Source organism: Tupaia chinensis, unplaced genomic scaffold (assembly GCF_000334495.1).
Source record: "Tupaia chinensis unplaced genomic scaffold, TupChi_1.0 Scaffold143333_1, whole genome shotgun sequence".
NCBI classification, from domain to species: domain Eukaryota; kingdom Metazoa; phylum Chordata; class Mammalia; order Scandentia; family Tupaiidae; genus Tupaia; species Tupaia belangeri.
The window spans coordinates 60,334-85,253 of record NW_006203177.1 but is presented as its reverse complement, the minus strand read 5'-3'; the positions used below and the strand labels follow the sequence as shown (position 1 = coordinate 85,253).

Genomic DNA, 24,920 nt, shown 5'->3' with positions numbered 1-24,920 from the left:
AACCAAACTAATTCTTGACTCATTCTCTTTATTTGAGTTAAATTAAACAAAACATAGCTTATTGTTTTTAGCTTGATGCCCTTGTCTTGCTGAGTTCATCTAGACAACTTTGTTGCCAGTTGTTTAGAGAAGATTACAAATTAAAAGACTGCTTTACAATTTAGAATAACTTTGTACTATTTTAGAGTCTGCTTAACATAACTCTGTTTTTCTTTATTGATGAAATAGGAGTATTTCAAAACTTCTTTGAGAGGCCAAATAATAAGTTTATTTGTATGATTAGTTAAATCACATTTTTCAAAGTTTTTCTATGGTCAGTCCTGTAGCTTAAGGAAAATCTCATGCCAGAAAATGCCTTGTCTTCATTTCTCTTTGCTCCTCTGACCTTTGTAAACTTCATTTTGAATCTCTTATAATTCATTCAGGCCTGGTTTTCCACCCCGCGAAGTAGGGTGCTCTTAAACTTTTCACATTAATGATGTGATCTCTTCGGTATTTTCTTCCCAGTTGAGGAGATGCTTCCTTTCATCTTTAATCAGGATATTTTATATTTATGCCTGTGTTTACCTCTCACGTATCATCTTTTTAAACATGATGTTGGGCCTTTGTTAGAGACTGTGTAGTACATTGAATCTCAGAGCTGTTATCAGAATGAAAATTGCTATTTCTAATTTTCTGTGCATTGAAATTTCTCTATAGGAATGATTCTTCTTATTTTTAATTAACTGCAGTTTATCTTTTTAAACTCTTCCTTGATATGGTGAGCTACCATTTATTTATTTATTTATTTATCTAACTATTTATTTATTTATTAAGTTGTTACCTTAGGGCATGTGCACTGGCTGAAGAAAGGAAAGAGACAATGAGAGGGAAAGTGAGAAATCACCCTCCAAAGGGGATGGCCATGTCACAGTCCCTTCTTCATTCATCTCTTAGGATCTTGGGCTTGTACGCACACAAGCCCAGTGTGATTTTCAGGTCTTGGGGGTCCAGGACTTGAACCGCGGTCAACCATGTGGGAGTCCAGCAACATAGCCACTATGCCATCTGCTGGTCCTGTGAAGTGCCTTTTTAAAGATCAGTTCTGTATTTGTCGATCAGTGAATTCACAGTAGATTTGATTTCTTCAGAATAGGAAGCATTTAAGAATATATGACTTTTTACTGGTGTTTGTAGTACTGATCCTGGGACTTTGTTTTTTCAGTAGTGTTGAGTAACAGTCCTATCATTTCACCAACTTGACTGAAGTCAGTTTTTGTGCAGGGTGTTTTTGTTTCGCGTTTAGCTGGAGAGGTAACTTTAGACACAGAGTTTATGTGCAGAGAGCCGTGCTGTGTGGGGAGCTGCATGCACTTCTGGTGAGGCAGATCCCGTGAGCTGGCTGGTTGCTTCGGTTGATGCGTATTTTATGTACATCCTGGGCTCCAGCCAGTTCATATGAAAGTAGATGTCGTTAATGTCAGACACTCACAGTATACCTCGACTACTTAAACATTTATTTATTTATTTATTTATTTTTGGAGAGATTTACGCTATAAGGCGCGTGTGCTCGCCAGACAGAGACATAGATATAGAAAGCGAGAAATCACCCCCTAGGGGGGATGGTCACTCTGCAATCCCTTCTCCTCCATTCTCCTCTCGGGATCTTGGGCATGCACGCACACACACCCGGTGTGAGTTTTAAGCCACTGGGTCCAGGATGCGAACCGTGGCTGACCACGTGGGAGTCCAGCGACATAGCCATTACGCTAACTGCTGGTTCCCATACTTAGACATTTATTATAAAGCTTATTTATCCAGTAAGGGGGACACTCAGCAGGGTCTCCTGCTGCAGTCCTCCTCCCGGTCTTCTCAGCAAGCCAAGATCATGGGCGTACCTGCATGCCTGGTGTGTATGGGTCAGTCCAGGAACTGACCTGCGCTTCCACATGGCTTCAGCATCCTGGAACAGTGTATTTCCAACATGCCGCGTGGCTGACCCCTTAAAATTAAAAAGAAAATAAAAAGTTTTTTTTTTTTAATTTCCGGAAACAAACTTACTTCTGATTTCCTTTTTTTTTTTCTTTCTTTCTTAAATCACTTAGTTTTCTCATTTCTGTACTAATGTAACTATACTCTTGTGGTTGGCTTAAAGCTATGACCTAAACTTCTGAAAATAATACATTCCTATTTGATCATGCTGTTTCCTAAAATACTTTTTATTCTTTATTATTTTGCTAATTCATTTACTATTGACCTCCATAAAAACATTTGAAGAGGAAACTTACAGTTCAGGGGAACAAGAACGTGTTACGTGTTTTCCTCACAGAGAGCTCCTTGTTTCTGTTCCCAAATGCAGCTCTATGATCCTCATCACTTCCCATTGCTCCTGTTTTCTGAGTCTGAATAAGTCCTACCCTATCTTTCTCTCCTTTTCTTTCCTGTGTTCTTATAAGTAAGACTGAAGAGAGAAGAACATTAGTTCTTTCATTAAAAGAAGGATGAAGTCACACCTAGATGCAAGATTAGTCAGTTTTATCTGCCCAGTGTTGTTGAGAGCTACCTCTGGGAAAAGAAAAAGGGCTTTTCTATGGTGAGTAATTCCATTTCAACTATATAGGTTTTATTTTTTTTTTTTTTTTTTTTTTTTTTTTTTTTTTTTTTTTTTTTTTTTTTTTTTTTTTTTTTTTTTTTTTTTTTTTTTTTTTTAATACAGTAAATAGGCATAACGGTAAAAGTTTTGTAGAGGGTATGGAAATGTCAGTTTTCAGAAGTCTGAGGAATTATTAAAATAGAGAAATTAAAAAGCTGATCGCTATATTAGATAAAGGTACAGAGGACCTGGGGGGAAAATGACCAGGAGAAGCACAGCTGAACACAGGAGAAGATGTCCGTATTACTCGTACAGATGCAGACATTCTTTCTCTTCTGTAGTGGATTGCATTTTTGTTTAGTCAGTCATTCAGTCCTTCACTTATTCCTAAGTATATGGCCAGTTGCCCATGCTGTTGAAGATCGGTGTATGACTTCAGACCCCCTGAACTTAACCACTAATAGCCCACTGTCTGACTGGAAGGCTCACATAACATGAGCAGTCAATTAATGCATATTGTGTTTGTTACATGCATTATATACTTTATTCTTACAGTGAAGTAGGTGAGGAAAGAAAATGTTGTTAAACTCTTGAAGAGAAAATACAGTAGTATTGAGAAAAGTCTGCACTAAATGGACCTTCCTAGTTCAAACTTGTGTTGTTCAAGGGTCAGTTGTACTCTGCACTTACTTGATGCTTTGTACTTAGTGCTAGAATGATAAGGAAGACATTATTATTTTAAATAAATAAGAGAATGATACATTTACAGTGAAAAGTATAATCATTTTAGAGCAATTGTGGTGTCAGAAGATAAAATGTAACCATTTCCAGTTTTCTTTACATTTCTATTTGTGTTTTCCATTAGAATTCTGATGTGAATTAAACAAAAAGACTTAAAATAATTAGTTTTTATTCTTAAATTCACTTTTATAACTTTACTATTATAAGGAATTTCTCATATTTTCTACATTTTTTCTTCTCTTGGTTTCTTAATTGATTATCTCCTCTACTGATTTATTTACCCTTAAGGGGGAAATTTGAGTAACCTGGGCGTGTAAAATGTTGTGAACAGTGAAAGTGTTTCAGGCTCAGGTGGTTATTTGGCAGCAAACTCATCATTTCAGTGAGAATTTGTTTTATCAGCAGTGGCGATGAGTCTAGTGAGCTTAAAAGTTGAAACTGAGGGGCCAGCAGATGGTGTATGGTTACGTTGCTGGGCGCCCCCTAGTCAACCACGGTTTGAGTCCTGGACCTGGTGGCTTAGAACTCATGCCAGTGCGTGTGCATGAGTGCTCAAAATCCCTAGAGGAGAATGGAAGAGAATAGATTGCAGCGTGGCCAGGGTGACTTCCTGCTTTCTGTCTCTTTGTCTCTCTGGCAAGGGCATGCACCCTATATTAAAAATCTCTCTCTTAAAAAAAAAAAAGTTGAAATTGCAATTGCAAGCTGAACATCTTAATATACTTCGGCTCATTGTATCAGATTGATACTACATTCTTGAGGGATTTATTCTGTCATGAGGAACAATATAAATATTTTAGATGGGCTTGGCAGTCGAGGACGGTTAAGTGGGGTAGAGCACAAAGGGTAATGCAAGTGACGCTCTGAAACGAGAGCTATTTCTAGACTGTAATTTAAGTGGCAGAGTTGTATTTCATTCTTCTGTACCTATACGTGAAGGATATATTACACAAATAAGCTTAGGAGATGTATAACTAATTCAAACCTGTTATGTGTGTGGCATGCTTTGAGGTGACACAGTAGTTCTTTTCATGAAGGAAATATTATATCTAAATTGATGACTTTGTACATTTTAACCTGAGTCTTACTTATTATTTCTATATTAAAAGAATTCTGAGTAAATTGCTTTACCTGGATTTTTGAATTAATTATTATTTTCAGAATCCCAACAAATACTTTCTTCTTCCACAGTGAACCAAATACTGTGAATAAATTTCATTTGTTTCTCAGCCTGTATTGCAGGTTTGCAGACCCAGCGAGAGCATAACTGTTGACTATTCGGAGTAATTGTTGTATATTTAATTGTAACTTACTTCCTCTTATCAAATTCCAGGCTGCCAGGAAATTGCAGATGAGTTCAGAGCACAGGAGATAGATGGACAGGCCCTTCTTCTGCTGAAAGAAGACCATCTCATGAGTGCAATGAACATCAAGCTAGGCCCGGCTCTAAAGATCTGTGCACGCATCAACTCTCTCAAGGAATCTTAGAAGAAACCTGAGGCTTTGATGAAACAGCAGTTTTACTCCTCTCAAACAGACGTGTAGGGTAAAAGCCTGAGTTGACCTAGAATATTATACTTTTTGTGGTGGGTAGCCAAGCACATTGGAATCTCCTCATCAAATCCAGACATTTCTTCTAGAAATGTAATAATTCATCACACATTTTCATAATTTGCCAACATTGGTGACATTAATTTTACAAGATACATGCAACATTGAAAGACTTGTTATAGAGGGCCATGATATTTTTCAAAGAAACGTGTTATACTAGATAATTTTTTAAAGGTGATGTTTATCATTAATATAAATCCTTTTAAAAGTAATTTAATGATTTACATTTCTCCTCTTTTGATTCGATTTTCTTATACATTTTTCTACCCTGTTAGTTTTCTAAATGTTGACATGAGAAAGATGTTATGAGATAATTTAGGAGTCCAGTGATGGGATTGTATGCAATGAAATCTCAATGTGCATTTTTAAAAATGTGTCTTTAGACAGATACTCTGTCTATAAAAAAAGGATTGCATTCTAGCATGAAAATACTGATCTGGAAGTCAGAGAGGTGGTTTCTGTTCCAAACTTGACCAAGATTTTGGTTTGACTGAGAAAGTTTTCCTCTTAAGTTTTTATACATTTTGGGCAGTGGTTTTGGTGGAGCTCTGCAGATGGCATTGGCAATGTCTAGGGACAGTTCATCATCACAGCTTGAGGCTGGGTTTGGCCAAGGATTGCTACTGTATCTAGTGTGTGGAGACCAGAGATTGTTGCTACATAACATACAGTGCACAGGACAGCCTCCCCACAAAGAATTACCTGGTCCAAACTGTCAGTCATGCCAAGGTCAAGAAATCCTGATGGAAGAGGAGGAATGATAAATGTTGCTTTTTCATCGAAAGGGATATTTGAAAAAGATGGGGCATGATAACAAACCCATTCACAATGAAAGCGTTATTCACATAGCATTAATGTTTGGCTGAAATACTTTTCCAGTTTTATGCATACTAGAAAAGGGGGGAGGATCCATAAGATTGGCCTATAAAATAAAGACTAGAATACAAATAATTGGGTTTTCAGAAAGTACTGACTCATACTAATTACCTTTCATATCTCTGTACTCCTCGGCACTGATGAAAGCGTGATGCTGCCACCCTTCTGAGTCAGTGCATAGCCTTCTCTGGCAGAGAGATCATAGTGAATCGCTCTTTGGGCTTTTTCTAATGTTGAACATGTTGGGTCTGGCTAGAATGTACATTCCTCTTCCCTTTATTAAGCGCTTGCGTGCTTTCTGCAAAGTACTTACTAGGTTATTTTTCCTGGATGATCAGATAAGATTTTGTTTGTACGTGTTGTAGGGGAAAATTTTTTCAAAGCAAAGCTTTTCACTAAAGTGAAAGTGTTCTACGGAATTATGACACTAAAGCAAAATTGTTTGTGGGAACCCTGACAGCTTTACAGTCCTGGACGTCAACACTTTTATTTGAGAAGATTATGAAGGTTTTGTTACAATCTTTTCTTATATCTTTACTACATAATTGAGATATTTTAGTAATTAAAGAAATATCCACCAAACTTGGCAGAAGTTCAGTATTTGGGAGGAAAAAGTCCATGGGTTTCAGGCATTTTCACTGCTCTTTTGAGCAAGACTGTGTTAAGCTAGGAGAAGACTGAAGATGTCACTGAGGACATCACAGATATTTATCTTTTGGCTTTGTGTACATTAGAGAATGTTGATTATTTTTATACAGAAATACAGCGGGTAATTTTTTAAATCTTTAGATGCCTCTTGTTTGAATGTATGCTTTGTGGGGTTCTTTGTGTAGTAATGTTTAAAAAAAGATGTTTACTGGTCCTTGTGTGTAGGGTTAGAGTGTGTCCAGGCAAGGCTCATGTTCCAGACCCACAGTAGCTTGTAGTCTATGTCGCATATTTCTGTATATCACATTTTTGATTACTGGATTACAGTTTCAAGGACTCCCCTAGCAATAATGAGTACCCTCCATACTGTAGTAGCTGTCATCTTCAAGGTGTTAACTTTTCAGGTGTTTTGTAGGCACTCCTTTGTAGTAGTTACTTCCTCTCCTAGTATCAGGCGATGCTTACTGAAAGCTCCTGTGCCTCACACATCTAGGTATCTAGGGGGAGCTAACACGGGGATTTATACTGGAGAACACCTTATACTCTTACATCTTATAGTCTTAAAACGAATCTGGATTTTCTGTTGTCCCCACTCAGAACATACTCAGAAAATACACTCGTTTTTTTTCCAGTGCATTCTTTTGATTAGAAACGGCTCATATGTTGGCAACCGCTCGTTCTCCCGTTGGTGCAGCTCTTAGTTTCTCTGAGATGAGATCACAATCATCTTAATGTCAGAGCTTCTCATACAGTTAGGGACAGTAGGTACAGAAGTAACTCTGCATGTCCATCTTTTTCCTGTAGGCACAGTTTCAGTGTGATACAGGTGGGAGAGTGTGACTATTGTTCATTTCTTTGTGTATTGCTAATTGTTTTAGGATTTTGATTGGGGAGAGAGATTGACAAGCAGGGGGAAAAGAGAGGTTCTGATTTTAGCTACCTAAGTTTTGCATTTCCTGACTTTAAGCTGTAATACTCTTTTTTTCTCTGGGGAAAACCCTAAGTTTGAAATTTTATTTGCTTTAAGCCTTGTGTTCCTAAGTAAACCAAGAACTGCTTTGTAAATTAATTTTTTTAAGACAGTAATGCTCATCGATTCTCGTGTAGGCATTTGTAAGACACAGCAATGCTGTTTTGTTATGTTCAACACAGTAGGTGACAAAGCACTGTCTCCTAAGCTATCACTTTGCATGATACTTTAAATTTGTTGTAAAATCTTCTAAAGCCTTAGGACAGGGAAGAAACAGACAGAGCCCAGCCATCTTTGTTAGGTTAGCCCACTTCACCACTGAACACACTTAAGCACTTTTAAAGTGAATATTTGTATTTTACCTAGTTCAAAATAGAAATTCTTTTCTTTTCTTTCTTTTTTTTTTCCTTAGGTATCTTAGTATTTATTTTTGTTTCTTGGCCTATAAAATAAAGACTAGAATACTTTAGAACTATATGAAAGAAGTATTATTGTGACCACACTTTTGAATAATTTTTGATATAGCTAATCTTTATATATGAAGCATAAAATTTAATCAGACATCTCTTTACAAATTCAAGTCTTAGATTTCTTACTGGCTTGTTCAAATACGTGTTGAAAAGCCCGTTATTTTCATAAGACATTGGTGTCGCCAGGGCACAAGTATGGTAAGGAGGCATTGCAGGTGTAGTTTCAGGCTGTGTGCTCATGCAACGTGTCTGAGCAGGTTTGGAGAGGATCAGCTGTTGTAGATGTGGAAGTGTGGCTCACGCTGACCTCACGGCCTTATGGAATTCCTGACTGAAATGAGATGGAATTCCCGATTGGACACAGAATATTTTAAAGACGCATTTCACGCAGAACAGCTTGGTTATGTTTTGTGATTTGAAAACTCTCATCCTTGGGGAATGACAGCATGCACGCTGCCTCTGCCTACTGGCATTGAGCATGAGCTAACAGCATGACAGGGCCTCACCTCACTTCCTCCCCACAAAGCTGCCTCCAGCCCCGAGAAAACTTCCTTCTTAGAGAGACCTTTGCTTGAGAATCTTTAGAGGGGCTGTTGCACTGGGGCTAATTTTAGGGAGGGAGGTAACTAGAGCGAGACTTTCTAGCACCGAACAGTTACGCTTCAGTGAGCCTTTAGGCATTGGAAACTGCCCGTCTGTGCAGTGTCTGCTCAGTCTGATTCTTGGCACCAGATATGTAACTAGCTGAGCCCTGGGAAGGTTTTCTAGGAAGGATGGGAAAGTGGACAAGGTGGAGGAAGACAGCATTCCAGACCCAAGAGGATAGCACCGTTAACTAAGTGAATTTATTTAATAGTATAGATATGTCCGTCATCAGTAGCTCAAAACAATAAATTATAATTTTTGGATCCCAGTTACATCAAACAAGCACTATGGGTTTTAATATGTCAAGATTTATTTGTATTCAAATTCATTCTTTCACTCTCTTCATCAAGCGATCCTGCCCATACGAGCATGGGTATTACGAGTTTCAATGTGACATAAGTTAGTGATTTTTGATTTCTGAAAAAGATGACAGCTATTGTAGTCAGAGAATATTTGTCAAAATTAGACAGTTTATTGTTATACATGAATTGTCAGAATTACAGAGATGTTTCTCTTTTCAGATGCTACAGTTGGATTAACCTTGTAGATGTTTTACGAAGGGCATTTTAAGAAAGTATTTACTTGTTAGGTTTTCTCAGTCTAAGAATTGGGTGACCGTGACTGCAGGTCTCTTTATTAGTCTGGATATCATTAAACACAAGCCTACCTCTATTTCTTTGGTGCACAGCAGTGTGTATCATGAAGTGAATGGTCTGATCCATTTCATCAACATTGGTATTTTGTAAATCTATTTGGAGCATTTGATTTCATCTTAAAAGATTGTGATTCAGTTTTGATAAGCACAAATACAGTATTAGAAAACTAAATATGCAATCTTACCAAAATCTAATTTTAACACCTTAAGCCGTACATCTTAAAAAAAATTTCTTTGGCAAGAGAATCCTCTTTTGTTAAAAGTTTATAAAATGTATCATTATATAGTTTTCTTTATAGCAGTAATGCATGCCATTTCTTCAATAAAATTGTTTAAAATTATATTACTTTCTTTGGAAAGAGTTTCCTCAATTTTTAATAGTTTTTAAATTTTACCTATTTTTTTAGAGTTTAATCTATTTTAAAATTATTATATAAGAGAACTTTTCTTGAAAGTTGAAAGCACTAATACAAATAAAAATTTTAACAAATAAAATGATGCCCATCATATTCCCGAGAAAAATGTTGGGCCTTTCCTGAACTTTCACTGTAGTAAACATGCTTGAAGAGAGCACAGTCCCCATTCTAGACCTGAGATCAGCTTCTTGAACGCAGACCACCCTCCTTTCGACACAAACGTGCGCACAGCACTTGCAAGTGGCACGTTTGTAGAACCTTTGGGGAAAATGTTTTCCACCATTCCCCCCCCCTTGTTTTTACTTGTGGACAATTAATTTTATTAAAATATGACAACTTAAATCTGACATTTAGAGAAGAGGTACAAAATGAGGTTATGGCTAAAGCTTTGTACTTTAGAAAATTATTTTTTTCTATCATCTTTCAGAAGTACAACTGTTAATCTCAGTGATACTGGTGGTGTTCAGTATAAACCCATAGAAAGAAAACAAAATTTGTTGCTTTAAAAGAAATATAGTAATGAATGAATTTTATTTGGGGGAAAATCAATATAATTTTAAAACATTGCTAATGCTAACATGGCATAATTTAAATATGAGAGTGAGATAGTAAGTCCTCTCAGACTGTTTAAATGGACTCCAGTAATTACTATCTTAAGGATTGATGGGAGCCATCATTTGTTGGCTGTACAAATTACACTTTACGTAATATTATCAGTGTTAAATCCATGTTTTGTGGTGTTTTAAGTGACACCTGTGGAAAAGTTGGTGTTTAGAGTGGTGAGGCTTATAGTGAAACAAACATCACCCTATTTAGAAAGAAGGAATTTTTTAGCATTGCCTGAAGTAAACCAGGAGTATCCAGTGTTTAAAATCTTTGTTCAGAATGTTTGTCTTCAAAGTGTTGCTTTTCTTTTGTTTTGGGTAGTATTGAATAATGAGAGAATAGCCTACTTCAGTAGTAAGTAAAACGTGGACACCCTCAGGGGCCATGATGAGTGAAGAGGAACACACTGGACTGGAGACTGGGTCTATTCCCAATTGGTCGATTAACGCCGTGACCCCTTGGGCAGTTCTCAGTTTCTAACCTCATCTGAATACGCAGTGTGGTTCCTACACCACACAAATGTTTATTTTGTTTTTAAATCCTCTTTAAGGTGCCACCTAACTCTAAAACTATGATTCAAAGCCACGTCGTGGGTTATTTTTTTATCCCTACTTAGGTCCCTTTCTCTTTTTCATAGTTCATTTTTTACTTAAGAGCTTCTGCTAAAAGCTATTAGGTATCCATTTCCTGGGTTACTTAGTCCTTCTCCTAAGGATTAAGTTAGAAAATCCACAGAGACAGCAAGAGAAAACTTTTTAGAAATGCTACTTACTGGTTGACTATTGAGCATATAGACACATGTAAACACTCATTCGTGTGCTTATTTTGCAAACCATTTGAACACTTAAACATGCAGAATGTGGTATATGAGACTTAAGCAACCAGTAGTAAGTAAAATCTTCCTAAATGTAATACATAATGGCTTAAATAAACATGGACCTAATTACTACTTAATGTGCTGACCCTAAAACTTGGAACTGAGAGGGAATTTTTTTCTGCATTGGGTAAAGGATTCAGCTAAATAACAGCAAAGGGGTCTGTGTGAATCTCACCAGGTTCCTGTAACATTTCACCTACTACACATGAATGGAATGAATGATCTTTGAAGAACATTGTGACAGCCCATATTTCACAGCAGCATTTCGGCACTTTTATCTGTTCCAGAGTTGTTGCTGTCTGTACAGGGTATAGCAGGACAAAAGCTGGTGGACCACTATACATTTTAACTACAAAAGCTTCTACCCAATGTCAGTAGTGTAACCGCCCTCTGAAACTGAGAAGTCTCCAAGAGGTCACTGGAACAGGCTTGTTTTTTACTTTTTTTTTGGGAGGGGGGGTAGTGGTGGTTTGTTTGTATTTTTTTAAATGTTAGATGATACAAAAGTTTTATTGTGTTTTAGGATTTTTACAAATGTCCACCTTTTCAAGATGCCTAAGACGCAGAAATGTAAAAGCACATGCAGTAGGTAGTAAGAGGCTGTCTTTAAGATGCAGAGCTGATAAACAGGAGACTGCTCTGATTTCAGTTGACAGGTCTTCGGTGAGTAAACACTGAGTGGGAGATTTGATTATTTACTGGGTAAAGGTCCCTCGTCACTCTGGGATTTTGTGAATTACACTGTCATTCCTTTTGACACAGCTTTAAATATTAACATCAGTTGATACTAACATTCTACATAAGGTGCAGAATGAAAACATATAGTACTTAAAAATATTTTACATATCATAGTTGCAGCTTTTTAAGTAGGAAAATATCCAAGTAAGTGATGGATTGGAAACTATTGGAATCTTTCAAACTGACTGAAAACAAAAAACTAGCATCTAAGTAGCCAGATAGTCTGAGTTTTTAAAAAATTGTTCCATAGAACTGATTAAAAATTCCATTTGAAGTGTTTTAATTTTCTAAAGTGTACTAATTTTCCAAATAGTTTATGCTGTTAAAATAATCTGTTGAATAAATACTTTTTACATATGTATTCTTCAGTTTTGCAACTGAATGTACAAAAATAGTAAATTTCAGATGTGTAATTTCCAAGTTGTTTAACTAGATTCCCAATCATCTCATTCAAAACCTTGGTCTTTGTTTTTCCCATGGAGGAAAAGAGTCCAAGTTCCAAGTAAGGGTTGTGCTCACAGTGAAGGCTGGTTGTGGGCTGGGTGTCGTACACAGCACTGTCAGGGAGTGATGGCAGGCGTTTCAAGACTCTTTACTAAATTAGTATTTTTGTTTCCTTCCTTACTAAAATTTTTATGGTTAACTTAACAAAGGCAAATTGTGTGATAAACTTCATTTTTTTCTGATACTTAAAGGGCATGTTGACCAAATTGCCACCCTCCCTTTCGTTTCTCCCATTGTTCTAAAATAGGACTTTCATACTATTAAAACCTCAAAGGGTAATCCACCCAGGATGAACAAAGTGTCACCAAGGGGAAGAACACATTCTCTGTCTCTACTGGAAACAAATGTTCGGATGATAGATAGTTGTCTTTACTGGGTATTGTATTAGAACCCTCCCCACAGGAAATGAAATAGTCTTAGCACTCTTAGCATTAGAGTTCCTAGATTGGTGTCTATAGCTACAGTTTAAAATGTATAACCTGAAAATGAAGTTAATTTTGCATTATAAGAGCACACCTAATCTATGTAAAAAGTGTCCATTTGGTGTATTTTTTTAAAAAAGAGAAAGCACTTTCATATTAACAATTAGCATGTGTATGAATTTTAGATTTTCATATTTGTTGTGTCTGTATTCAGTGAAGTAAAATGGAACATTCAGATGTTTGTTGATGACAACATTAACTATTAAAGTAAAGCACCTTATACTCTGCTGCTTAAACTTGCTTGTAATTGCACCTTTGTTACCTGCACATTTTCACATAGACTATTGTTGTACCTTGCTTCATGTGGGTCTGGATGGAAGATTAGTGGGCCTACAGGATCATTTTATTTATATTGTTTATATTACAATAATATATTGTAGACCAGTTGTAAGTTCATTTCTTTACAAATAAAGCCTCTTCCATTTGGCTTGTCTATTGAGTAATTTCTTTTTTCCTTTAAGCCTATGAAACACGGGACTCCTTTCCAAATAAACAGTAACAGCAAAAAGCTTAATGAGAGGTTTGAAATAATTATGTTTTCCTGATTTAAAACCTGCGAGTATAAATCTTTAGTAGTTCACTTACTCTTTGAAATATTTCAGTTGCAGGGGACCAGCAGATGGTGTAATGGCTACATCGCTGGACTCCTTTGTAGTTGACCGCAGTTCTAGTCCTGGACCCAGTGGCTTAAACTCACACCAGGCACTTGTGTGTGTGTGCCCAAGATCCCGAGAGAAGAATGGAGAAGGGATCATTATTGCATTAATTTCTGCTCTTGTTTTTATTATTTGTTTTCTTCTATTATTTTTGGGTTTAGCTTGTTCTTTTCCAGTTCCTTGAGAGGCACTCTTAGGTTGTTTATTTGCATTCTTCTATTTGGGTTGTTGGAAAAGTCATGACACGTTTTGACTAAACCATCATGTGTCATGACTTTTCCAACAACCCTGTGTGTGTGTGTGTGTGTGTGTGTGTGTGTGTGTGTGTATTTATGAGTACTTAGAGTACTTATCGATATAAATTTTCCTTTTTTTTTTCTCTGGGATGCATGCACTCACCACAGGCAGACAGAGAAGGGGAGAGTGAGAAATCATCCCTCTGAGGGATGGTCATGCCACAATCCCTTCTCCATTTTCCTCTCAGGATTTTGGGCATCCACGTGCATCCATCTAGCATGCTTTAAGTTGCTGGATCTGGGAGTCGAACCATGTAGTCGGACATGCGGGATCAGCTGCTTTAACCTCCATTCCACTGGCTGCCTCCAAACTTTCCTCTTAATACTGCCTTCATTGCATCTTAGAGGTTCTAGAGTGCAGTTATTTCATTACTATTTGTTTCAAGAAATTAAAAATTGTCTTTCTTCTTCAATGATTCAAAATCCTTCAGGAGCATGTTGTTTAGTTTCCATGTATTTGCATATTTTCAAGATTTATTTTCCTTTTTAATTGCCAGATGGTGTGTGTGCTTGCCAGAGAGAGGGAGAAGGTACTCGCCAGTGGGGCATGGTCATGCTGCCATTCCTTTTCCTCCCCCTCTCTGTCCCATTAGGTTTCTGGGCACACGTGCATGCCCAGCATGTTCCTCAAGCCACTGTTTTGAACTGCTTTAAACCCTGTGGATCCAGCCCCCTTAACCACTAGGCTATGAAGCCAACCCATGTCAATTTCAAGTTCAATTTCATTATGGTCAAAAGAGACACTAGATATGATTTCTATTTTTTTTTTTAATTTGTAGAAGTTTCTTTTGTGCCCTATTATGTAGTTAGCCTGAGAATATGCTTCATATGCTGCTGAAAAAATATATTCTGCTGTTGGGTGAAATGTCCTATAAATGTTAGGCCCACTTGGTTTAGGCGTCATTAAACTCCATTGTCTTTATTTTTGTTTAGATGATCTGTGCAATAACGAGAGGATGTCGAGATCCTCAGCAGTTAACGTCTTAGTTCACATCTCCCTTAAAATCTGGGAGTCTGTTTTATGTATCTGGATGTCCTGATGTTGTATTATTTCTACCTGGTGAGTCGATCCCTTTACTATGGTACTTTCTATGTCCCCTGATATGTTTTATCTTGATGTCTATTTTGTATGCTCTTAGGATGACGATACCTGCTTTTTTGTTTTCCCCTTGCACGGAATGACACTTCTCAGCTTCTCATTTGTGTGACTTTATCAGTGAGGTGTGTTTCTTGCAAGCAGCCTATTGAAAGCTCCTTTTTTTGTATGTTGTTTAATACATTCAGCCAGTCTGTATCGTTTGATTGGGGAGTTTAACCCATTTACAGTCAGTACCATTATTGATATATACAGATTCGCAGCTGCCATTTTGGTGGTTGGTTTCTAATTGGCTATTTTCTTTTCTTTTTAAAAATTTGCTATAGGGTGTATGCACTCACCAGAGGCAGAGAGGGAAAGTGAGAAAGCACCCCCTATGGGAACGGGCTATGTTGCAATCCCTTGTCCTCCATTCTCCTCTCAGGATTTTGGGCACACATGCAGTGTGCCCGGCTTATTTTTCAGGTTGCTGGGTCTGGGCTCCGATAGGGCAGTCAGTCACATCAGATCCAGCCACCTTAAGCACCACACCACCAGCTGGCTCCTCTAGCTGTGCATTTTCTTATTTCCTTTTCTGTTGGCTGCTGGATCTAGTCCGACAAATGGTGAACTAAAGAGCAGTACAGAGGATAAAGAGACACACAGGAGCCCTGCCTCGTGCCACTGAAGTTGAGCCCACGTTTGGCTTTTATATAGAACAATGTAGTTTTTATTCCTGTTTTTCAGAAGTATTTTTTAATATTATAATCACCCAATTTAATGTTCTAGGACATTCTCCAAATAATGGAAAGTTATTCATTTGTGGATCTTGAACTCGGTAGGGTGGGTCACAAGCATTTTTTAAAAATGACTTAATTTTATTTATTCATTCATTTATTTTTAATTTGACAGAGAGGAGAGACACACACAAAGAGGAGAGAGAGGGGAAGTGAGAAAGCAAGCCACCAGGTCCAGGGCTCTCACTGTGGTCTGCCATGTGGGAGTGTCCAGCACCTTAACCACCATGCCTCCTGCTGGTCCCACAAGCATCGTTTTTAAAAATGACACTAGAAAATAGATCTCTGCAGAACCTATAATGGTATGTACTGCTAGGATACACACACTTATGTACATAAATTAATAAGTATATGGGTCCTGTGAAAAAAAATATTGAGACCAGGAGATGGCATAATAGTTATGTCACTGTACTCCCGCCTAGTCAATTATGGTTTGAGTCCCAGACCTGGTGGTTTAAAACTCATGCTGGGAGCATGTGCATGTGTGACCAAAATCCCAAGAGAATGGAGAAGGGATTGTGGTGTGACCATCCCTCCTGGCAGATTTCTCACTTTCTGTCTCTCCAGTGAGTGCACATGCCCTATAGCAAAAATCTCTCCCCCCCCCAAAAAATGTAAAAAAAATAAAAAGCTGCCAATTCAGGAAATGGTAGATTTGGTTTTGTGTAATATGTATCAATATTTGTAACTGGCGCTGAAACAGCTGCATGGCTTAGTTCTTAAGGGCGACTTCTGATGGTGCTGCCACTCATACCACTTCACTCAGTGATGTTAACTGCCAGCAGGTTTGTCCATTCAAGGGAGGCTTGGGCGTGCCTGGGGACAGCTTTGTCACTGGTGTGCAGGAACTATTGGCATCTTGTGGGTAGAGGACAGGGATGCTGCTGCAGCTGCGCTGCATAAGCAGCTGCCCAGAGTGGGCCCTCCAACCCCAACGGCCCATCTGAGGACGAGGACAAGGACAAGCCCTCCACTCCAGCTGTGTGGTACGTTGCCAGTGCAGTTGGATTTGACAGGCAAGTATGTGACATACAGCGTCAACTGAAAATGTTACATCATGGAGAGGGACCTGGTCACTATTCCAGTTCTGTAACGGGAACGAGTGAAATTCCTCCTCCGGCAATACTGGCATTTCCATTTGGAACAATATGAATATATATGTGCATGTGTGTGTGTGTGTATCTACATCCATACACACACAGGAAACATGCAGTCACCAGAGACAGTGAGGGAAAGTGAGAAATCACCCCCAGGGGCCTACACCGCAATCACTTTTCCTCCAGTCTGCTCGTAGGATTTGGGCATGCATGCGTGCACAACGTGATTTTCAAGCCACTGGGTCTGGGACACAAACTGCAGAGTTAGCCTCGTTGGATCGAGTCACCTTAACCTCCATGCCTCCTGCTGGTTCTAGAGGAGTATGTTTTTTAATTAGCTAAAAGCCAATATTCCCCTTATATTAATTTATGCAACATAATTTTGAGAAAATGACTTTGATTTTCTGGCTGTGAATTTCATAAATATGTTTATTTAAGTTCACATTTTAAAGTTGGCAGTGAAATCACAGATTTACATGACCATTTGTAGCCAGTAGGTTTTGGGGTAAGACAAACATCAGTAGAGCCCAATATCAGTTAGCTTATTTTACCTTCGTGTCAATAACATGTCACTATTTGTAACTTACGGTGTTCCTGAACAAGTACAAAAACTGCTTAGAATTATTTTGTTTTTAAAGAAAACACTATTTAATAAATAATATAACCCCTAAACACACATGCTGAGAATGCATGAGAGTTAAGGAGAAAAAGCTTCAGTTCAGTTTCTTGTCTTTTGCCAGAGGGCACCTGTACTTTCCAGATAGAGAAAGCACCCCCTAGTGGGGCCTGCTCATATCACATCCCTTTTCCTCCATTTTTTCCATCCCATCAGAATGAGGGGCACACACTCACATGTGCCCAGTGCTCTTCAAGTGGCCAGAGCCAGGATTTGAACCATCGTTAGCCAGGCGGGATCTGTCTCCCTTAACCTTTGAGCCATAGGACCAACCCAGTTCACTGTTTAGAATAGGTCCTGAGTCACCATTCTTTCCCAGTCATAAAATTTATTCCTATTATGGTTGTAAGTTTTCATTAGTTTTAACATGGCAACATATTAACAAATTATTATCGATATAGGCTTTTCAGTTTGCTCAAGGTGATGGAGTGTAAGTGGGACAAAGCAGCATTTCCAGTTGACGAACGGATCCACAGGGAATGCCATTTCTCTTAAATGAAGCTTGTGGCAGTTAAACCAGTAACCTGTAGCAAGGAGAAAACTGTTGACAAAATACAGCCAGGGAACGTTCATCTCAATATATGCTGGAATCTGTACCTGAAGTAAAAGAATCACGACTTGAAGCGGTACGAATGGCAGCCAGGTGCCAAGGAAACAGACCAGGAGCTTGGACAAGAGTATTCTTCTAGAACTTACGGTGTAACTGGAGTGGGATGAGAAAGGGAAATACAGGATAGTCTCGTTCATATAGGAAGTTATCCTCATAGCCTGTACCAAGGTGACGACTTCGGACCAGCAGGTTACAAAAGCCACCACCAGAATGGCCACCATGGAGAGCGACAGCCAGTAACTCTGCGTGCTGGCGTGGAGCGTGCACTGATGAGAGCCAGGGCTCTGCGCCGTCAGGCTTTGGAAGGTACTTGGGTCTCCCAAAGTATAAGCAAGAACGGAAACCCACAGGAAGAGGACTACGAAGAAATAAAATAACTTTCGACCCTTAAATGAAAGCTTGGTGATTGTAGAAAAATTCAGGCAGTAATCTATACATGCTACCAGGAAAACTGGGTAATGCAGAAAACCGTAAGTAAAGGAAGTAATTTGAGTAAACAGGCAGATGTGGTATTGTGTAAACCTCACGCCTAGAAGTACGAAATCCCGCAGGTAGGATATGATGGAAACGTTCACCAGGAGTAAAAGGTCGACAAAGGCCAGAGAAATGCAAAAATACTCCATAAAACTGTGGTAGGTGTTTTTTCTTCTCAGTCCTAGTGTGAGGATATTTAGGAATATTTTCCCAAGTACAATCAAGAACAGCAGACAGTTAACATCTAGGGGCTGGGTTTTTTGATGTAACTGGTACCGAAAAGAGCAGTTCTCTGAAGCAAGAGCAGTCATAGTTTTAGTTAAATTTCAAGAAGACCCGCTGAGATACACGTGATCAAACATTCTTCACTTGCTTTTTTCCCCTGCAAACAAAGTGAAAAGAAAACCTTTGTTATTTTGATATAGCTCTATATTCATACTTTACAGAGTAAACACTGTGGGAAGCTGTGCACCAGCGAATATCGCCCTTAGGTTTCAGTTTCTCAGAAAGCAATTACACAATGCCAAAGGCCATGATTGGCTCCCCTTCAAAAACCTCACCTTCAAAACCATGCTCTGATTGGCCACTACCCATAGCAAATCTGTGAGCTTAGAATCCCTCAGATTTGCATATCCGGCACCTCATGATTGGTCCACAAAAGCAACCAATCATAACCCCCCTTTTACAATCCTTCATTCAACAAATCACTGCCCACCAGCATGTATATAACCACAATCCCTGGCCCATAATTGCCAGACTACCCTGAAGACCCTGAAGAGTTGTAACACCATGTCATCTCCAGACGACCCTGAAGAGCTGTCCCACTGCGTCGTCTCCAGACAACCCCGAAGAGCTGTGACACTGTGTCATCTCCGTGCTGCCCACAATAAACGGACAACCCTGAAGAGCTGTAACACTGTCATCTCCGTGTTGTAACACTGCGTCGTTCGTCCCATCTCTCACTCCTTCCCTCGGGAAACCTGTTCGACTGTCCCTCGGGTCGGGACAAAACACTTACATTCTCAAAAATCTGATTTAATCCAGTCATTTCCCAGCAAATACATAAATATATATAATAATATGCATAAGAATACAGCACGTGATCAGATTTTGTAATACTTTGGTTATTTTTTGAGACCCAGTGGTCCAGAACTCCTGACTCCTGTAAAAGTAAAAGCACGGGTTTTTGTTGATGCCTGAGGATACGTGCACTTGAGGGAGAAGGAGAGCGGCACACCTCCCAGTGGGGGGGGTGGTCAGGTGCAACTCCTCCTTGCTTTTCTTCATCTAGTCTGGATGTGGGACATGCATGCACATGCACCCAGTGTGTGGGTCAAGCCAGCTGGGCCAGCACTCAAACTATAGTCAGCCATGTGAGAGCTGACTCCATAACCACTAGGCTGCAGAGCTGGCCCAAACACAGGCTTTAAAAACTTGCAAAAGAGATAAATACCAGTGTGACAGCAATATTCTATCACTAATAATTTTTTTTTTTTTTTTTTTTTTGAGTTTTTTGTATTACGATGAGTGTGCTCTTTTTTTTTCCAGAGACAGAGTAAGGAATCACCCTTTGTGGGGACTGCCACACTGCAGTCCCTTCTCCTTTTTCCTCTTGGGATCTTGAGCATGGATACACATGCACCCCACATGAAGTTTTTTTATGTGTGTGTGGGGGAGAGATTTTTGCTATAGTACATTTGTGTATGTTTGAGAGACAGACAGCAAGAAATCACCCCCCCCGGGGGGGCGGGGGGTGATGGCCACACCACAATCCTTTCTCCATCTTCTGGAGGCGGGAAGGTGTGTGATTTCTCCCTTTCTGTCTCTCTGGCGATTGCACACACCTTACTGCAAATATCTCTCTCAAAAAATATAATAAGTGAGAATCAAGTCTGAAAAGTCGATGCCTAAAAACAGATCACTGATGATTTCAAGGGACTAAGGAGGATCCTATCAAAGGATAAAGAAATCTACGTGAGAGAGGGCTGTCGGTTCTGTTGACAGGTTGAGCCTTTCTGTCATGGCCATAAGACATAGGCTCACCCATTAAAGTACACAAGTTCTGTGTGTGTATGTGTACACGTGTACGTGCGTGCATATGTGTAGTTATAAAAACACAGTATTTTCACGACTGGTTATAAAGTACACAAATTCTGCGTGTGTGTACACATGTGTACCTGCATGTGTGCATGTCGTTATAAAAATACAGTATCTATTTTCACGACTAGGTGTAAAAGAACAAGTCAGACACAAGTACCTCCCTAGTATGACGAGTATGGAAAAACTATGCATGGATTCTCAAATGTCTGTGCACCAAAATAAAACTGTACTAACTTGGGGCCGGCAGGTGGTGTAGCGGTTGAGGGCGCTGGCCTCACATGGTCGGCTGGCTCCAGTCCTGGACCTGGCAGTTTGCTTCCTCTCTCTCTCTCTTTCACTCTCTCCCTCTGTTTAAATTGAAGTAAATAGAGTTAAATAATTATTTAAAATAATAAAAATAAGAAATCAAGTGGTATTGCCTACATAAGGCCACCTGGATGAATGGTGTTCTCCTGTGTGCATGTATGACAAACGGAGAGAAGAGAAGCCCCTTCCTCCAGTGCTGTGGCCCGTGGGGTCCTGCCACTGCACATGTGCCCACACATCCCAGGCTGACTGGGTTGGGCTTGAACTATGGTCATCGGGTGGGATCTGGCCTCCCTCAAGCAATACGTTTGCTGTGCCACGGAGCCAGCCCAGGCTTTTTTTTTTTTTTTTTTGGAGGGTTTGCTATAGGGTGCGTGTGCGCACGAGAGACAGAGACAGAAAGTGAGAAATCACCCACACACACACACAGGGGGGATGGCAACGCTGCAATCCTTTCTCCTCCATTCTCCTCTTGGGATCTTGGGCACACATGCACACGTGCTCGGCGTGAGTTTAAGCCACCAGGTCTGGCACCTGAACTGGGGTTGACTACATGGGAGTTCAGCGACATAGCCATTACGCTAACTGCTGGTCCCCCGGGGCTTGTTTTGAAAGAGTCGATGTTGGATTAAAATGGGGAAGAGGCAGGGAAACAATGTGGGTTCACATTTATAAACACCCAGTTCTAAAAAAAGTCTCATGAAAGTGAATTATCTATCTACATGACTTTATCTTCTAAAAACTCTCAAAGTCAGTACATAAAGCTGGAAGACAGACGGACCCAGGGAAGGGAAGCGACTGGCAGCAGTAAGAAGCAGCCGAAAGGAAGGATGCCAGCACTGACCCGCGCCGTGGTTCAGGAACCGGTGTAAGACGGTCAGACCCTCCTGAGACAGGACCGACCTGCTTCCCACACAGAGCACCAGCCCAGGTCACAACCACAACAGTTCTTTAAACTGGCCCCCGGGACGAGACAAAAATCCTCTGATAAACTACTTGTCCTAAAGTTTCCCTTTAAAAACGTTCAAAGTGGGGCTGGCAGGTGGTGTGGTTAAAGGCGCTGGATTCCACATGGCCGACAGTGGTTCAAGTCCTGGACCTGGCGGCTTGCTCTCTCCCCTTCCGTTTCTCTCTCTCTGTTTCTCTCTGTCAAATTAAAAAATAATAACAAATGGAATTAAATAATTCTAAAAAAGGTAAAAAGTTCACAGGAACTACAGAGATTCAGCGATCTATAAGATGGGGTCCTCTTCCGGTAGGAGGTTTACCACTTACAGATCGACCACCGAAAGAGTTGCTGTGGAAGTCTTTCCCGGCATCTCACCACCCATGGACTGACCTTCATCAGTCCCCGTTGGAAGTGTCAGCAGGGCCTCAGGGAAACACTCCTGCTTTCTTCTCACTGACCCTGTCTCGGCTCTCTGCTTATGACACGATTAATTCTTTTTTGTTTTTTTAGAGAGATTTTTGCTAAAGGGCGTGTGCACTTCCCAGAGACAGAGAGCGAGAAATCACCGCCTGGGGAGAAGGGCCACGCCGCCATCCCTTCTCCTCTGTTTGCCTCTCGGGGTCTTAGAAACACACACGTGTGCCCGGCATGAGTTTTAGGCCACTGGATCTCGGACACGAACCACGGTCGACCATGTGGGAGTCCAGCACCGTAACCATCACACCCTCTGCTGGTCTCGTGACCCAATCCACCCTTCCCCACGCACCGTACCTGCTGTCAGCGGGCTTCCCTGCTGCTCTTCCTACGCAGCTCGGTTTCGCTGCCTTCTTGCCTTCAGTGATGACTTCTGGTTTCCTGCATCTCACTTTGCTCCCCCGGAATGCCACGTGAGTAGGCTCTGCGTGAAGGGGACAGAAATAACCGTCACCGGTCTGGAGGAACTGGCTCCAGATCGGTGTTCAGGAAAACCTAGTGGGACTGGAGCTGCTGCCTGCTAACAGTCTTAGCTTCTTCAGAGCAAAAGGAGGAGACCGCACGTCCACCAGAGCCCTGAGACAGACGGAGTGACGGCGCCCCCTGAAGAGCTCCTGCCTCACTTCGGTGCTTGCCTGTAGGCTACACAGGTGGTGCTCTCGCTGCTTTCAGGACCTCAGACATTTGTTGCCTCTTTTCAGAGATCTTTTTGTTATAGGGCACATAGAGAGAGACAGAGAAACAAAGTGAGAAATCACTCCCCTGAGGGGATGGCCACTCTGCAATCCCCTCCATTATTCTCTCGGGATTTTGGGCACACACGCACATGCTCCCAGCATGAGCTTCAAGCTGCTGGGTCTGGGTCTCAAACCATGGTTGATCATGTGGGAACCCAGCACCTTAACCATGCCACCTGCTGGCCCCAGCGTTCGTTGCATGTTAACATTTCTGATGAGAAGTTCCTATACGAGAGGACTTGAAGTTCATGGGAGCCAGATGGCAAGCTGTAGAATGGGATGCTCTGTAAGACCAGTCCACATGGGAGGGTCCTGGGCTCGTGTCCAGAGACCGTGAATGAGCTGGGTACGTGTACGTGTGTGCCTGTGACCCGGGTCTGGCTGAGGCTGAGGGCAGATCATCATAACCATGCTGAGGGTGCGGTCTCTCTCTCTCTCATGTTCATGGCACATGAGAGAAACTCTAGACAGAAAAAAACTTTAAAAAATAGAGTCTTGGGGGCTGGCACTTGGCATGGTGGCTAAGGGTGCCAACCATGGTTCGCATCCTGGCCCTGGAGGCTTGCTTTCTCACTTTTCTTCTCTCTCTCTCTCACTCTATCACTTTCTAGTCAAATTAAAATAAGTAAATAAATAAATAAAGTTAATAACTCTTTAAAAAAATAAAAATAAATTTAAAAAGTCTTGGACCAGTGTTAATTTTCCAATTAAAAAAATTTCATGGAAAAATGGAATTAAAGTATGTGTTTTGGGGGCTAGCAGGTGGTGTGGAGGTTGGGGCACTGGACTCCCACATGACTGACCATGGTTCAAGTCCTGGACCTGGCGGCTTGCTTTCTCACTTCTGCTCTCTCTCGGTCTCTCTCTAGTCAAATTGAAAAATGATAATAATAAATGAAATTAAAAATAAATAATTACTAGGAAAAAAGCATGAGTTTTAGTGCAAAAGTATTTTGAATCCATGCAGTATTTTCATAATATGCATTTTCCAAGAACTTTTTGATGACCCCTGATATGTTCCCCTGCAAACATTAGTGAGCGGAGTAGCCTTGTCCCACGTTTCAGAGTGCTGTAGCATCTAACGTAATAGACAGCTGGACTCTCCTTAGCATTTAGTGTGACCACGTATCTCGGAGCTTTTGCAGAGTCCTCCATGCACTCATGACAGTTGCAGAGTGACAGAAAGGTTAGTAACGTCAAGTATTGCGATGGCCCGGTTACACTGCCCAGCACCCTGCGGCCCCAGATCATGAGCATCAAACGGAGGGCACACCCAGGCACGCCGACCTTCTGGCCTGCTTCTGTGCAAACGCTGGACTCAGTGCCGCAGCTGTCTCTGAGCCTGGCGAGAGGAAGGAATCCGTGGGAGAGACACTGCATTGAGCCTGGCAGGGTCGTCCCCCACGTATCTGATTCTTACGACAATCACCAAAGTTACGTCTCATTTTCCCCCTCAAGAAACAAGTTTGGGGACAATAAACTTCCCTCATCGCCTGAGTAGGAAGTGTCGGAGCTCAAGTTCAACATCAGGGCTAGTTGCAAAGCTCATGATGAATAAGCCAGGATTATGCTCAGTTTACGCTGGGAATGTACAAAGGGACCCCGTTTACACACAGGAAAGGGCTTTCTGAAATAGGAACATCCAAGGGCCAGCCAGGTAGCGTGGTGGTTAAGAGGCTAGATTCCCATGTGGTTGACCTCAGTTCGAGTCCCGGACCCGGGGGCTTAGAACACATCGGGTATATGGGACCAGCAGTTGACGAAATGGCTATGTCACTGGACTCCCCCATGTAGTTGACGTTGACCACGGTCCGAGTCCCGGACCTGGTGGCTTAAACTCACGCCGGGCATGTGTATGTGTG

The 24,920-nt window shown here is 40.7% G+C and overlaps 2 protein-coding genes across 15 annotated transcripts in view; one reads left to right on the top strand and one right to left on the bottom strand.

Moving 5' to 3' along the window:
* The window catches only part of PHC3 (polyhomeotic homolog 3), an 87,743-nt gene extending 74,499 nt beyond the window's left edge, over positions 1-13,244 (top strand). For all 5 annotated transcript variants that reach the window (XM_006163854.3, XM_027766421.1, XM_014582254.2 and 2 more), the window contains one exon: positions 4,647-13,244. In XM_006163854.3, the coding sequence (XP_006163916.1) occupies positions 4,647-4,801 (155 nt within the window). In that variant the 3' untranslated portion in view covers positions 4,802-13,244. The remainder of the gene's footprint in view (positions 1-4,646) is intronic.
* A 4,350-nt stretch (positions 13,245-17,594) lies between these two features.
* GPR160 (G protein-coupled receptor 160) overlaps positions 17,595-24,920 on the bottom strand; it is a 17,225-nt gene continuing 9,899 nt past the window's right edge. For 5 of the 10 annotated variants that reach the window (XM_014582255.2, XM_014582259.2, XM_014582257.2 and 2 more), the window contains 3 exons: positions 22,619-22,745; positions 20,827-20,939; positions 17,595-18,874 (listed from right to left, as the gene is read on the bottom strand). In XM_014582255.2, coding sequence (XP_014437741.1) covers positions 17,787-18,803 — 1,017 coding nt within the window. In that variant the 5' untranslated portion in view covers positions 18,804-18,874; positions 20,827-20,939; positions 22,619-22,745 and the 3' untranslated portion in view covers positions 17,595-17,786. The remainder of the gene's footprint in view (positions 18,875-20,826; positions 20,940-22,618; positions 22,746-24,920) is intronic. The other 5 variants (XM_014582260.2, XM_014582261.2, XM_027766420.1 and 2 more) reach the window with 3 other exon arrangements.